The 12,778-nt window shown below is 34.2% G+C and overlaps 1 protein-coding gene across 4 annotated transcripts in view; it reads right to left on the bottom strand.

The window, feature by feature from the left end:
- The window catches only part of BBS9 (Bardet-Biedl syndrome 9), a 299,597-nt gene that overhangs the window by 238,077 nt on the left and 48,742 nt on the right, over nucleotides 1–12,778 (bottom strand). For all 4 annotated transcript variants that reach the window (XM_053990445.1, XM_053990515.1, XM_053990680.1 and 1 more), the window contains exons 11-13: nucleotides 5,794–5,975; nucleotides 2,481–2,557; nucleotides 267–320 (exon numbers count right to left, since the gene is read on the bottom strand). In XM_053990445.1, coding sequence (XP_053846420.1) covers nucleotides 267–320; nucleotides 2,481–2,557; nucleotides 5,794–5,975 — 313 coding nt within the window. The remainder of the gene's footprint in view (nucleotides 1–266; nucleotides 321–2,480; nucleotides 2,558–5,793; nucleotides 5,976–12,778) is intronic.

The following is a 12,778-nucleotide window of genomic DNA, read 5'->3' as shown; positions in this document are numbered from 1 at the left end:
GAACTACTTCGTTTCATCCTAATAATGTTTCTGTGATGGCTTATTGATAAGCCTATCAAAAATAAAACTGCAATCATTTTGTGACTGTAGCAGAAGGCTTGCTAGAATGATTTTTTGTTAATTTCATAACTAAGGAGAAAAGAAAATTAACTATGCATTGTATTTCAAACTTCACTCATTTTCATGTTCTAAGTGAAATAAATTAATAGGTTTGTTGCGATTTGCCACCACTATTCAAATGCTACTGTTTGAGTTAGGCACAGTACCTTTACTGTGACTGATGGTACTGTCCCTGCTTTTACCTCACTGTCAATGGCTTGCTGTGAAGAAAAAGATGAAAACAGAGTAAATTCAGTGTTCTACATGAACAAGAAAACACAATAAAAACAATATTACTTTCCTACCATCAACTTGGTAAACACAGAATTAACATTAAAGGACTTATAATTCATATGACAGATTAAAATACACAAAACACATTTCTGAGTTCCTTCTGAAAATGTGAAGTCTCTATTTGAAATTCCATGCAAAAAAGAATAGCAAAAGGTCACAAACATAGTATATATAAGAAACTAATACACTCTGATGTATATACGAATATTTAAACTGTTTTGATTGGCACACTACTTTTCACTGTATATTTATTCAAATTCTGGAAATACTTTCTGCTATTCAGTAAGGAAAGGTGACTTCCAATCTGCCAATATATTATATATACACAACATAGCATCTATTATAAAATCATCACATACTCTTTTATAATCAGAAATATACCTGAAACTTCAAAAGAAAATTCTAGCAGATATTTCAATACTGTTAATTTGTATTTCAATAGGCAATTCCATCTACTTCAAAATTTATCTTGACCTTGTGGTCTATTTTAATTTTATTTTATGCTTATATTTTATTTTGAAACAGGTCAGTCACTACACTACAGTTAAAGAAAATGTTCCCATTTAAACTATTATAAAGAAACACTTCTCTCACTTCTGCTATAATATCAAATTATTGATTTGAACTTATACCTTCTCATCATAAAAGAGTAAATTAAAAACAGTAGAAGGTCCACATCTACAAATTTCATAACAAGTCAGGAAGCTGGTAGGCTCTCTGGGTTCCAGAAGTAGGACTTTCATTTGTACATTGTGCACCTTTCTCAGCTAAAAAAAGACAGATTCTTTCATACAGGCTTGTCACACTCTCTGGTGACCAGTGGTTGTTTCTGAAACAATAGCAGGGGTATAAAGATATGGAACCTTACCATATCCAGCTTTCAGAAATTACCTGGATTTCCTGGATCAGAGACCACACACAGGAGGTGGCATTAAATAACAGAATGGTCCTTCACTTGCTTATCTACACAATTTTAATATTCTATATCCTCTTTGCTTTTGTCACACACATTGCAATTTCAATCTTTTCACAAGTGCAGAAGTAGCATTGGAAATCCTGTAGCTCCCAAGGTAACTGCAGGAGCCCTAAAATCATTCCTACACTTGCTTACTGATCCTTCCCCACAAAGTATCTTATCAGATTTTTCCTTCCTAGGCAGCTACCAAAAGAACCCACAGAAAAGCCGACCACACAGGAAACTAAGATATATGGGCAGATAAAGATTCAAAGCTGTGGTTTGATTGATAGACTGAGTTACTCACATACAAAACAGACCAGTTGCATCTGGAAGGTTGAGCAAATGAGCACAGCAGCATTAGAGCATTCTCTGCACCTAACAGTTCCAAGTGTTGTGAGCAGATTATTGCAGCTAGCCAAGACCATATCATACTATGTTTTTTTTTCCACAGACAAGTGCTAGGACAATAGCACACATTATAAAGAGGTCCATTATTAAAGAAAAATATCGTTATGTATTTTTTAAAAAGTAAGTAGATGTGAAAAATCAGTTTTGCCAAAACTAGTGGCCAGAAATGGATAATTAAAGATGTGATAGTGCAACAAATATGTTGCATGTACAAGTATGTTATGCACAAGCTCTCTCAAATCCCACTTTGAGTCATTTTTGTACACTACATATGTATACAATATGAATAAACTAATTAGGCTACAACACCAAAGAATATCGAATGACAGCTTGTTGGAGAAAGATTCTTTCTTACAATATAACCACCAAGCTTGAGTGGTTTGAGTAGTCTGTCTTTGAAAGATCTAAGGGTGACACTTGGACTGTTTGCCCAAATGTTTAAAACAGCCCACCACTACAAAGTTATTCCACACCCTAAGTTCTTGTTCACTTGTATTTGCTTACCTAAGAATCCAATGGTCTCCCAGATGGAAGACAAATAATTTTAGTAATTCTAGTTAAAATCTTTAATAAAAGTGGGTACAAATTGATGGAAAACTGTGGCCATGAAGCTCAGTCACACAAATGTAAACTGTAATCACTATGCATGATCAGTCATTATTTACTCATCTGAAATCAACTGTTTTTTTCAAAGTAATTTCCTTTTTATACAGGTACATACAGATTCTTCATCCAAATCAGGTGAAACTTCTGCTGTGACAGTTACATCTCTCTGTTTTTCAGATTCAGGCAAAATATCTGAAAGAAAAAGAAAAAGGCAAAAGCAAATCAGTTCTCCTTTAAGAAACATTCAGCTACATTCCTAAAAACAACACTATTTCAACAGCATCAAGTCTCAAAGTTAGATCTCTACATCTACTAGTGTAAAGAAAAAAACAGCAATGTGTATGATTTTGGAAACTTCCAAAAAAAGCTTCACAATTTCATTAGATTTCTACAGACAATCTAAATTCTCGATCTCATTCTGGGTTTCTGATTTATGTATGAAAAAAAGATATTGATGCATTCTATAACAAGATTTTACACCTAATACTCATGATCTTTAGAGGTTGTAAGGTATTTTTAAACTTTTGTCCTCACATGCGTATGCCAATATACAATGAATAACTACCTCCAAAATAACCACACATCTCATGACACTTTCATCTAAATAATTTGATAGTGAATATGTTAAACAAAGAAAGATTCTGTGTCTAACAGTCTAATCTTCAGCAAATTCCTCTGCATTAGGAGCTATATCAAAGGTTTATGTATAGACCATTAATGTGGTTTGACTAAAATATGTCACCAGATGACTTCTAGGACTGTCAACATACAAGACAAAAGAATGCTACAAACTTGCTAAAATCCATAACACAAAACCTTATGCCAATTCACACATGCAAAAATAAAATTATAAAAATTAAAGTCTTAAAAACATTGAGGAACTACATAATCTCTTAAGAGTCCAGAAGTATAGCTCTAGGGTATTTGCATTTTTCTGAAAAGCACTTCTATTTTTTAACATACTAAATATATTGGAAAATGAAAAATCTGAACAGGAAAGATATAGTTCCTAAAATAATGAGTAAAGAGTTGATGTAAAGGGGCAATTAACATATTAATTGAATAACTGAGAGCATGAGCACATCCAGAAAGCTGCAAGAATTTTATTACACACAGAATCCTGAAAATTACCTAGAACTAGTAGACAGCACATTATCTCTTTCTAACAAGAAGGTCAAGGGAAATATTTTGATGAAGACAGAAAATAAGTATTTTCTTGTGCTCAAAGAGAAATGCCTCCTTTAACTACAAGAGAGAAAAGCAAAACCTAAACACATTTCTCCAATACCACCTAGAAAAGAAGTTTGGATTTGTTTCATGCTGCCACAATTGCAAAGAACTGGTCCTGCCAATTACATACAGCTCAGCAGGGTCCATTCTTTTTCTATCCCTTCTTAACCATTTCTCTTCTGGTTGCTTCTTCAAGCTAACAGTGTTGCAACCTCTGTCATACAGTCATTTTTCTATTAGAAGTACAACAGAGATTACAATCAAAGTTTACATATAAGTATAAGCTTTTTGTTACTATTAAACTGAGCCAAAACACCTTTAATCACTTATGTCACCCACACTGATGCAAGTAACATTAGATTTAAGTTAGTATAACAGTTAAGATTTTAAAATATTTAATCAGTTTATACTGTAAATCCTTATCCTTTGAAATGTATAAAACAGCCTAAGTTCAACAGTTTAATGGTCAGCACTGGACAGAAATACAAGACATTTATGGAAATAACTACTCTAAGGTTTTTTTAATACGATGACCTAATTCTAAATACCTTCCACGTTTGAAAGTCAAAATGAAACAAAGAAAAATTATTTCCATATAAGGGGAGATATTTTCAAAACAACACAAGCTCTGACTGCACAAGCACAAATTCAAAAGACAAGAAAATCAACGGGGCATTTTAAAAATTGTGCTTAGGAGTAACTTAACTGCAACCAAGGTTCAAGCTAAAGTTTTCAGGAAAAAAAGCCAAAATGAAACAAAGCCAAAACATCCAAAATTGACAGGTATTCTTCATAAGTAAAATGTTTGATTGTATAAAGATGTTCTCATACAAGTTTTACATCCAGTTAAAGAAAGCCAAACACATCATTAGGACATCTCCCGACAACAAAACGAGCATCCATAAAACCTCATCTGAAAACACCATTTAGATCAGATTACACAAATTGAGGAAGAAAAGGAATTAAGGAAAAAAGAATGGTAAAAAAATAAAAAATATTCATAGTAAATTTATCATTCATGACAGTTATTATAAAATTTTAAAAGGACAGCTACAGTTCCTTTCTCTCTCCATAGATTTTCCAGACAACATGTAGAAACTAACAAGCTGAAGTTAATTCACTTCAAATTTGTCAACTTGTTCTTTACGTCATGCTTTTCTTTCCTTTGGTTATGATAGACAGACAAAATTGTCAGATATACATAAGGACGGACTGTGGTAAATATCAGTGGAATTTATCCACATCTATATGCTTAAATAACACATTACTGGATTCGGAAAACTAAAATCCTGGTATAAGTCTACCATGATAATGGATGAAATTATACGTAATTTCAAAACAAAGAACATCTTTGTGTTGTACAAACAAACTCATGCCTGCAGATACATAATTCTAGGAATTTCAACTGCAAGGTTTCACTTTTTTTTTTTTCACATAGAAAACCATTACTATTTGTTTAATGCATTTTATGAACATGCTATCTATCATCAAGAAAAAAAAAATTATTTTGTTCTTTCTATTTGTTGATGATGTTTCCATAGCTTCCTGTAAAATCACATGCTTCTTATTCCCTGTGCAAGCCAGGCTGTTTAAAAACACAGTTATGAAAACATAAACTTTGATGGATCTCTGTAGAAACTATGTGCCCTTACTTGAATAAAATCAATGGAAGTTATAAGCAATGTATATAAATTCCACAATTTATCATCAAATATGTCACTGTGTTCTACAAATATGATTTTGAATAGTCAAACCAACAGAAAGGTTGCTTTTAAAAAGGTCATTTTTTGTTAATTACATAACTTAAATAGTCATTTGTATTAATAAACAGAAATTGGCAATATTTTTACTCTCTTTCAAGCCTAACTACATCAGATTGTTGAAATTCTTCAAGTCTTCTTGCCTTTATGTAGTCCATGCACTGTTAGTTTTTATTCTGAACCCTTGCGCTAGTAAGAATTATTTGCAACCTGATGTAAATAACTTTAACCTTCCAACAGCATTATGAAAATAAGAAGAAAAAACCCTTTATACAAGGGATTTACCAACTAGGTTTTATTTATTTATTTTTCTTAAATACTAAGTTTTCTACATAAATGTAACTATGGGTAAGTCTGAAAATAAAATATTTTAAAATGCTAAAAGGAAAGTCAGGTGGATAAGGGTATGTAAAAATACAGAACAAGAAAGAAGTATACCTTGTGTTTTTGTGGCCTCCCTGATGATTTTCTGAAGCTCTTTCATTTCAGCATTCATTTCTTCATAGTTTATTTCCCTAGAATCAACCTTAGGAGCCTGGAAGAGTGAAGGATCAGTTCCAAGGTATGAACATTGAAGATGCCCATCATCACTCAGAGTGACTATAACACCCTTCAAGTCTCTGCAAAAAAAAAAAATAAATAAAGCTTACTAAGAAATTGGGAAGAATCACAGAAGCATTAATGTTAATAATAATATTTGTTCCTTAAATAAGACATCTTCATTAATATTACTCCCACTTAGTGCAATCATACCTAAGAATGGATTTGTCTTAGATGACTAAAGGGCCCTCAGAATCTGTGAATCTGTACAACCAGGAGAGGTAATGGAAAGCATCAGAACAAACAAGCTGAATAGACTGGGCAGTTGTAACCTATTTATTCATCTAAGTCTTTTGAAGTTGCATGAATATTTAGATTACTATGCAGGGAAAGGAATCTGTGAGAGGGGAAGGGGAAGGGAAGAGAGAGGTTAGAAGAAATCATGAACAGATGGAAGATCCTCACAAAGAAGACAGCTTTAGGGCTTTGATGGTATTAATAGCTCCCCTAACCAATTCTTTGGCTGCTATTACAGCTACTGGTCTGGCGTCAAACCCAGGCTGGCTCTTCCCTGCAGTATCCATCTGAAAGGAAACCACACAGATCCAGAGCATTCCCCTTACACTCCTCTGAATCAATACAAGTGAGTGTTTTATTAGCTACACTATAGTCTCTTTTCTCTCAAGGGAAAAGTACCTCATTGCTCCTACAAAAATCTCACTAGTTTTGCTTATCTGATCTGTATAACGCAAATGCAAGATTTAGAAAAGTATTTAAAAAACTATGAGACAATAGGGACTACTGCCAGCATTTTGCTTAATTTGAAGCTTACTCCTAACAGAAGAGAAACTGAACAGTAAAAACCAGCATAGAAGTTAACAGAAAATGCTAAGAGCATAAACTCTCCCATTTTTTAAAATGCCTACTTTTAATTAAATTAAAAGCCTGTATTCTCTTTCATAATCACAGAATTACACATTCATGCCAGTAGTTTACTCTTACTCCACCCTTAGAATACCTTACAGCAGATACTGCCTTTGCATCAAACACAACTGGCATAAAAAGCAAAGACAGATCAAAAGTAATTCTTAGATATAAGAAGTGACTTGGACAAGAAGACCTATTTCACTATCACACTAAGTAAACCCTTGTAGGATACTGAATTTATGTAAGAATTCAAGCTATAATTCATAAAGAATTAACAAAAATCCTTTTAACTTACACATACTGATACCTTTCAAAGGCCTCCTCTGGTACAATAAAAAGGCAGATAGCTATGTAAAAGAAATAGAATTCTCTCTGGTTTCCTACACAGTCTTGAAGCATGGCTCCAGGACACACAGATAGAAAACCTCAATCCAAAATTTTCCATGGTAATAGTAATTACAAAAGCTAACAGATGTCACAGATTAATTTTGATCACTGATGGTCCACTTGTACTGTTCAAAATGTCTTTTTATAGCACACTAAGGCCACAATTCCAGTGGTGGTTCTACAGCTGCAATCAAATAATCTGGAAAAACTATGCTGTAACTGAGATCATCTGAACTCTGTGTAGTTATAACAGCACACAGGAATGAAGACCCTACTAGGCACTATACAAATTGCTGTAAGTAAGTTTAAGCTTTCTCTTTCTACAGAAAGCGAAAGAAATAAATCTCTTTGTTGAATTATGAATGTATGGAAACTGCTTGTGAGGGTTTTTTGGACAACAGGTACTTCCAGTCAGCCCTTCACTGAGGCTGGAACATGCAAATCTGAATTGCCTTCTGGAACAGAACACACATTAAAGAGCTCAAGCACAATGTTCCCCATATCTAGCATATAAGCTCATCTTAAACAGAAACAGTCTTCTTTTTTGGGACTACTGCTTACTGTATAGAAAAGCTTCCATCTACCACTGCAACTTTTAACATGCAATTTTTCAGCACTCCCTACCAAAAAGGTAAGAGGACCACCACAAGGCTGGAGATGCCTTGTCTTTGTGAGCACCATAAGGCTGGAAATGTCAAGACTCCCCCAACAAATACTCAAAGAAAAATAAGTGGAAGACTTAATACCAAGTTTCAACTTATATATCCAGTACCTGTGCTAGCAGCCATCCTGTGAATGTCATGACCTTTTTGTGACCTGTGAGCTTGGAGCTTGCATCCTAAAGGGACATTCTGACAAACTGTAAACTATCAGCAGGAACTGGAACTAAGCATGAGTCTTGGTTTCTCTCACTACTTGAATATTTGTTGTTGATTTGTTGTTGGTTCCTTTGCTCAGGATTGGGTCTGTTTTTTTAATTACATGAAGAACTACCCATCCTAATTTTCTTGTGTCCAAAAAGCTTTGTACAACACAAACCTGTGCTTATAGAATTCTGGATGGCACATGAAACAAATACATTGGGACAAATCTGAGTTCTCTAATATGAGAAATGCTAGGAGACAGACTATTATGAATACTTGCACCTCAAGACAATCTTAGCAAGCATGCAAATTACACCCAATGTGCAGGATTTCATCAACACGTGCCAAACGTTTGCAAGGAGCTTTGCCATATTAGTCAGGGGTGCAGCCAAGTCTTTAAAACTGTGACATTGTTGAGGCAGTGCATGCTACCAAATGCACTGCCCCACTCTTTGCTATCAAATTATAGTAAATAATGACCTATTTTTTTTTAAAAGGGTGCACAACAAGAGAAACAGCATCAGGAGTTTTTTCTACAACTGGATAAAGAAAACTTCTGAAAACAAGACAATTTCTAGAATTGCCCAGCAACGGCTTTGGACAATCTTAACATTTTTTCCCAAAAGTATACATCTGTTAATCTAATAAGGAAAGATCCATGAGGACATGTGAATGTAAATCAAAAGGGCATGAAGAAATATCACTACAAAGTTAGCAATAAATCTTTGATGATATACTACTAAGGTATAATACATTCAAAAGGGGTTTGTAAATACAGCCCTTCCTATACACAATTAATCTGACAGTTATCTGCAGCTAATCAGTCTATCAAATGAGATCCATTTAAATTAATGAGGTGATTTACCTATGTAAATTATGCTTGGCTTAACTCCTGAGTCAGCATTACAGAATGCACATTCAGAAACTCCACCTTAAAATGAACTCATTTCAACCAGCTTTCCTGATAGTCATGACACCCTTGAAGTCTACATTATCTCAGAGACAAAAGCATTAGTTTAAGAAAGCAGCATTACAAATTATACTTTTCCTTTGTTTTAGTCAGTGTTCTGCTGGGTCCCAAGAAGATTGTTCAACATGAAACATACCTAAATATAAAAAAGCCTTTCTCAGTAATCTTTCCTTGTTAAAAGCAGTCCATGAATTTGCACATCAATAGAAACAATAAGAAAAATATGGGTAAACAGTTCTAATATTTTTTTATAATACATTCATTTCTCTGTTGGAATGTTTGTCAGCCAGCCAAAATTGCATTATTTTCTCAATCTTTTTTTAACAGTGGTTAAGGACAGCAGGGGGAGGGGAAGTGTATTTAACAGTTTTATAGAACTTTCCCCACAGCTACTGCTCTCACACAATATCCCTGCAAATACCATTTCTTCATTTAGCACATTTTGCATACAATCTGAAATTTCAAGTACTTGTTAAATTTCTTTTATTGAAAGCTATTCTTTTTTTACTATGCATCACACAATAGTCAGAGTAATAGTAAATCTAAAGGGACATTTTAACAGTGAGGAACTCAAAGTATAAAACAAATTTTTCTGATATCTAAAATAACTTTACAGTACAAAGCAGCTCCTACACACATATGGTAATAATTTGAAAAACTATCTTTTATTGGATTCTGGGTAATAATAATGGCATATGCTTTTTGTAGGTCTTCTCTTACTAAACAAATTGCTCATAACATAGTTCTTGAAGAAATTAATATGCTTTGCATGTTTCCAGTTATATAATACCAAACTGATCACTCAAACAATTGATTTAGAAGTTGAATCTGTAGTTCTGAGTTTTACTTGAACAACACATGCTAAGCTTTGTACAACTCTTAGGACAAGGTCTGGTTATTGACACCATTTGCAGCTTTAATTATTTATAATAGCTCATAAAATTTCTACTTCAATTTCCGAAGTAGTCCTAATTGCTATTACTCAAACCAACTATTTTAGAAAACAAGATTCTCTGCAATACTACTTTCTGTTCCTTATCGATAATGTATTATTTAAAAACTACTAAATTAGGAAACTAATTCCTGGAATTGTGCTCAAGCATTTTGAATCCATTTCTCTCCTCATTTTACCACCCTTTGAGGTAATTATAGGCAAGAGCATACCTCAATAGCACTTTTTAGTTTAGTGCTTTTGAAAACCTATATTATTCTAAGTTCACTACCATTTCAGCGTCATTTTAAGCTGTAACTATGTGAAGTATTTGATAAAACACTAAAGGAAGATCAGCCTAGGAGTAACTAACTGTAAGAATTTTCTAGCATGAACTAATGGGAATAAAAGTAAAAAGCCCATCTAACTCTTATTAAACACACACTCCAAAATTTCAAGTATCCCCACAGCTGAATATTCCAAGTACCTTCAGTGTGACTCAATGCAAGCTACTACTTATACCTAGGTGTCCTGTACATTTGTGGAGCACTCTGAGACTTCTTTAAAATGCTTTCCTCAGTAAAAAAAATCTTGGTTCATCTTACATTAGAAGTAACACTCATATGTGTAAGCCTTCCCCATTCTGCTATTACATGAAAACTGACAATCTAATTACTCTCAAAAATTAAAATTCTTTTTAAACTATTTATATTATATGTTTAATATGCTTTGCACACTCTGCAGAGGGCATGCAAACAAATAATGTAAATATAATGCTCAAATATAATTATTTAACAATATGTAATTATATAAATAGCATAAAGCGGTTGATTTACAGAAAAGCATTCTTCATCTTTCCCATTTGTATGATACCTAAGGATGGCTGAACTTAACAGAATACCAGATACTAATCTAGTTTAAAAAATTATGAAATACATGCAAGAACAAGAGGGAAATGAAACATGATTTCATCTTGATAACCAATGGAAAAGTAGGTAAAAAAAATAGAAGTTGTTACTAGAACAACAGGTTAACAATTATTCCCCCTTGTAAACACTGAAATGCAGAGAGCCAGAACTGAGTAAAACCTGAATGCGACCATTTTAAATAGCTGAAGAATTCTCCACCTTTCAGGTCCTATATGAGTACTTTTGCTCCCTACTTGTGAGTGAAGACATCTCCACAAGCAACTTTACATGGCAACACTACACAGCAAAACAACAAAGTAGCCAGCACCAGAACAAACTCTCACCAGGCTTTAGCTTTTGTAGTTCTCCTTGTGCAGTTTTCGCTTTGAAAAAGACGCTTTGCCTAAAATGCCGTCCAGCAGCCAAACAAAAAGGAGTATTTTCCATCAAACAAAACAAAAAAAGAACAAAAGAAAAAATAGGAAAAGAGAAGGAAATTGACTGTTTTTACTTTTACTGCTAACTTAAAACCAAGCACTACTCCCAGGAGTTTGGGCCGGGAGTCCTTTCTGCCAGAGCACTACTGCCACCTGCGGGGCAGCAGAGCTTTCATACAGGTGAGCCCTGAGAGCTACCACGTCGCGTTATGTGAAGCAGGTGTGGGGTTTTTTCCCAGGGTCTGTATAACAGCTTAACAGTTATTTCCTTGGCACAAGGGAATCTTACCAGGCTAATATTAAACAGTGAATGCCCTGGGACAGACATCCCTGCACGAGACAACCTTCTGGTCCTTCCAGGCAAGGAACATGCACACCACACGCGAACTAATACAGGCAGGCTAGGCATGAAATTTCAGCTCACGCTACAAGCTGCATACAAAATGCAGAATTTTATCTGAAGGATTACCAACTTTGTTTCTTGTTGTTTTAAGTATAAAATCAAAACTATTTCGAAGTAACAAAAGTTTTATTCAAAAATTACAGCAGATAGCTACCCAAAATGCAGTTTTAAAGTAAAATTAGTATTTTTCACCAAGTAGAATAAAACCATAATATTCCGAGTGATGACACAGACCTCCAGAAATATATGTTCTTGCTTTAAGCAAAAAAAATATAAAGAGCACTGAAAGTATAATGTATTCAAGGACAAATCCATAATTTACATATTGGATCTCTTAGTATCATAGTTCCATATCTAAGACACTTAGTGGCATAAGCAGAATTGAAAATAAACATGAGGATTGACAAGCAAATCAGATTACTTTAGTAAGAGTGCAGCCTATATGTCAGAGCTCTAAATAACAAAAAACAAGAGAAATTGCATTGTGATTTCTGTGACAGTACCAGCATCAGCAACAAAAAAAAAATTAGGGCCAGCTGTGATGCATTTAAAACATCTCCTTGCTTCACTCTCTCTTAGAGTGTATTTTTGCATTTGCACTTCCTTCATGTGAAACCTACAATCTGTTTCATGCCCAAGGTGCCTCACAGGCAGACAGGTATATAACAGCTTTCAAAGGCTCTACTAACAGCTATGCCACTGTGAATTTATGACATGGAGAGCCTCAAACTTTATCCTTCCTCTAAGCCTTCTCTTCTCCCACTTCAAGACAGTGAGTGTCCATGTCAATACAGGCAAGTTGGAGAGGCCCCGGGGATCTCTGCTTCTGACATAAAAGAGATGCAAGGAGCTTCACTGATAAAATCTACACTCTAGTAAGTTTATCATTTTAGATAAAGTATATTCCTAATGGTTGGCTTCCTATAAGATAATACTGGGAGGTACACAAGGAAAATTAGACCATGCACAGATTATAAAGAGGTTAACAAAAATAACCATGTGTCTTTAAAACAGATTTATTCTGAAAGCTTGAAGAATTACATAACTTTTAAAACAC

Source organism: Vidua macroura, chromosome 1, assembly GCF_024509145.1.
Source record: "Vidua macroura isolate BioBank_ID:100142 chromosome 1, ASM2450914v1, whole genome shotgun sequence".
NCBI lineage: Eukaryota > Metazoa > Chordata > Aves > Passeriformes > Viduidae > Vidua > Vidua macroura.
This window is presented reverse-complemented; position numbering and strand designations above follow the sequence as displayed.